A 2,032-nucleotide genomic window follows, 5' to 3' on the forward strand; every position below is an offset into this window, starting at 1 on the left:
GTATAGTATTTTCTCTAATCCTGTGTACAAAGCTTATAACAATTCATCTATGCACCATGATTATAAAATACAAATATTAACTTGAACTTATATATGAAAACGAGTTTTAATTATAAAATAAATCTCAATAAACATATGCAAAAAAACAATCATAAAACTATAATAAAATGATTTATTCTTTTATGATTTTTATTAAATTAAAACATCAAACAAAACCCGTTGCAACGCAACGGCTCATATCTTGTTTCTTATAAAAAGCATGTAATAGATGCCTCTGACCAAAACAAACAAAAAACGAGGAAATATGCAGGGTTTCCAAATCCAAGCTTTCTTTATTTATAGTTTAGATTGTTTGATAGTTACGTTTTTGAAATTACATATTAGGTACTTTATGAGTTTGGGGAATAAAATATTTCGTACCCAAACCCAAAGAATAATATAGGATTTTCTTTGGTAGTAGAAATACCATAGACAATAATTTTGTTTCATCTCTAACCACATGGTCCACATCATAGCAACTGGTGATATGCTACGTGAAAGGGGAGTGCTGAGGTGGCTAACCCTTAATTGAGTTGATTAAAGAGAAGCAGAACATCAAGAGTACATAAGTCGACCAAATCACTGGTTATAGTATAAATACTAGAAGTGATTCTCTTGAGAGGATCATCCATGTTACTTTGGTGTATGTGGGATAGTGTTGTGACTATACGAGAGAGAGGGTTACCGGTAATTCACATACCCTTTTACTGAATCCAAGGAACTTTCAGACATGTTCGAGAAATTCCATTACGGAGAAGCTGAATTATAAGAGTCTCGGAATAAATACATATGGAGAAAAAAACAACAACACATATTTTATCATACTGAGCCATAGCAATAGCATCATTTGTTCTACAAAATTCATATTTTTAATCTAAAAGCAAATTTAGTGCTATTCGCGCTCCACTTCAAGTTTGGTCTAAACGTGGAGCGTGATTAGCACTACTCTTAAGACAAATCAACTACTAGAAGAAGCAAAAGAAATGACAGATCAACAAATGCGGTTGGATCAGTCTATAGGCTGTTGAAATATTTCGGTTATTTTTAAAAAGGGGTTGGTTTAAGCAACTCAGTTCCACCAGGTCTTCTTGCGTTTAGTGGTGGCGGCGGGGGCGGTTGTAGCCGCGGAGGCGTTTTGCTGGAGGAAATCGAGTAGGACGGTGCTTTTGCATTTTGGGCACTTTGGGTCATCTTGAGAGAGCATAACGTACATAAGGCAACGAGGGCAGCCGACAAGAACCATTGAAGTTGTTGTCTCCATCTCCTCCTGCATCGTTTCAGAGGAAACGCATGAGTTCGGTGAAGTTGTGTTGGAACGACTTGGAGATCGAACCAGATTCATCTGGTTACCTTGAGAAGAAGGTAGCGAAAGATTCAGCTTCAGCTCCAGCTTAGGCCCGTTCCTGTTCCTCCTGCTCATCGATCCTCTCTTTGGGAGTTGAGAAAGAGGTTTTGGTTTTATTGAGATGTCTTTGATGGTTCTCGCCAGTGCATTTTATAAAACAAAACACACATAGAGCTGCTCAGAGAGAGAGAGAAAGAATTTTTAAAAATTCATTAAGGCTCAATTTAGTGGGAAGTTACTCATTTAATTACGATACATGAAATATATATAGATCATATTTTCATATACTATGATAGCGAGAAGTACCAGTCGTGACTCGTGAACTACTAACAGTGGTTTTTGCTTAACCGGCTGAATAAAAACATTTTTTTTCTTTTAAAATGGCAATGCTGACAGATCGTTATATAACGTACATGTAAAGGTGTCTTAATCGGAGCAGGAAGAGAATTAAATGTACATTAATGTTAATCACAAGTACAAAACCTTACAAAAGAAACTTTCATAATACTAGTAAGGTAATAAAATGGCTACATGAAAGTTAATTGTGATGACTACAATATCACGAAGCTTCCCATGTGAAGTTATTTAATGAATTTTTGGAAGAGTTATAGTATTGTTAAAACAAATTTATTTTTTATCTATTAAAAA

The 2,032-nt window shown here is 35.1% G+C and overlaps 1 protein-coding gene across 1 annotated transcript; it reads right to left on the minus strand.

Moving 5' to 3' along the window:
• Positions 1 to 798: 798 nt before the first annotated feature.
• On the minus strand, positions 799 to 1,718 carry LOC106295236. The gene is made up of 2 exons (XM_013731090.1): positions 1,691 to 1,718; positions 799 to 1,558 (listed from the first exon to the last, which is right to left on the minus strand). Exon 2 carries the CDS (start codon positions 1,457 to 1,459, stop codon positions 1,109 to 1,111), a length of 351 nt encoding a protein of 116 aa, XP_013586544.1. The 5' UTR covers positions 1,460 to 1,558; positions 1,691 to 1,718; the 3' UTR covers positions 799 to 1,108.
• Between the last annotated feature and the right edge of the window lie 314 nt (positions 1,719 to 2,032).

Source organism: Brassica oleracea, chromosome C1 (genome assembly GCF_000695525.1).
Source record: "Brassica oleracea var. oleracea cultivar TO1000 chromosome C1, BOL, whole genome shotgun sequence".
NCBI classification, from domain to species: domain Eukaryota; kingdom Viridiplantae; phylum Streptophyta; class Magnoliopsida; order Brassicales; family Brassicaceae; genus Brassica; species Brassica oleracea.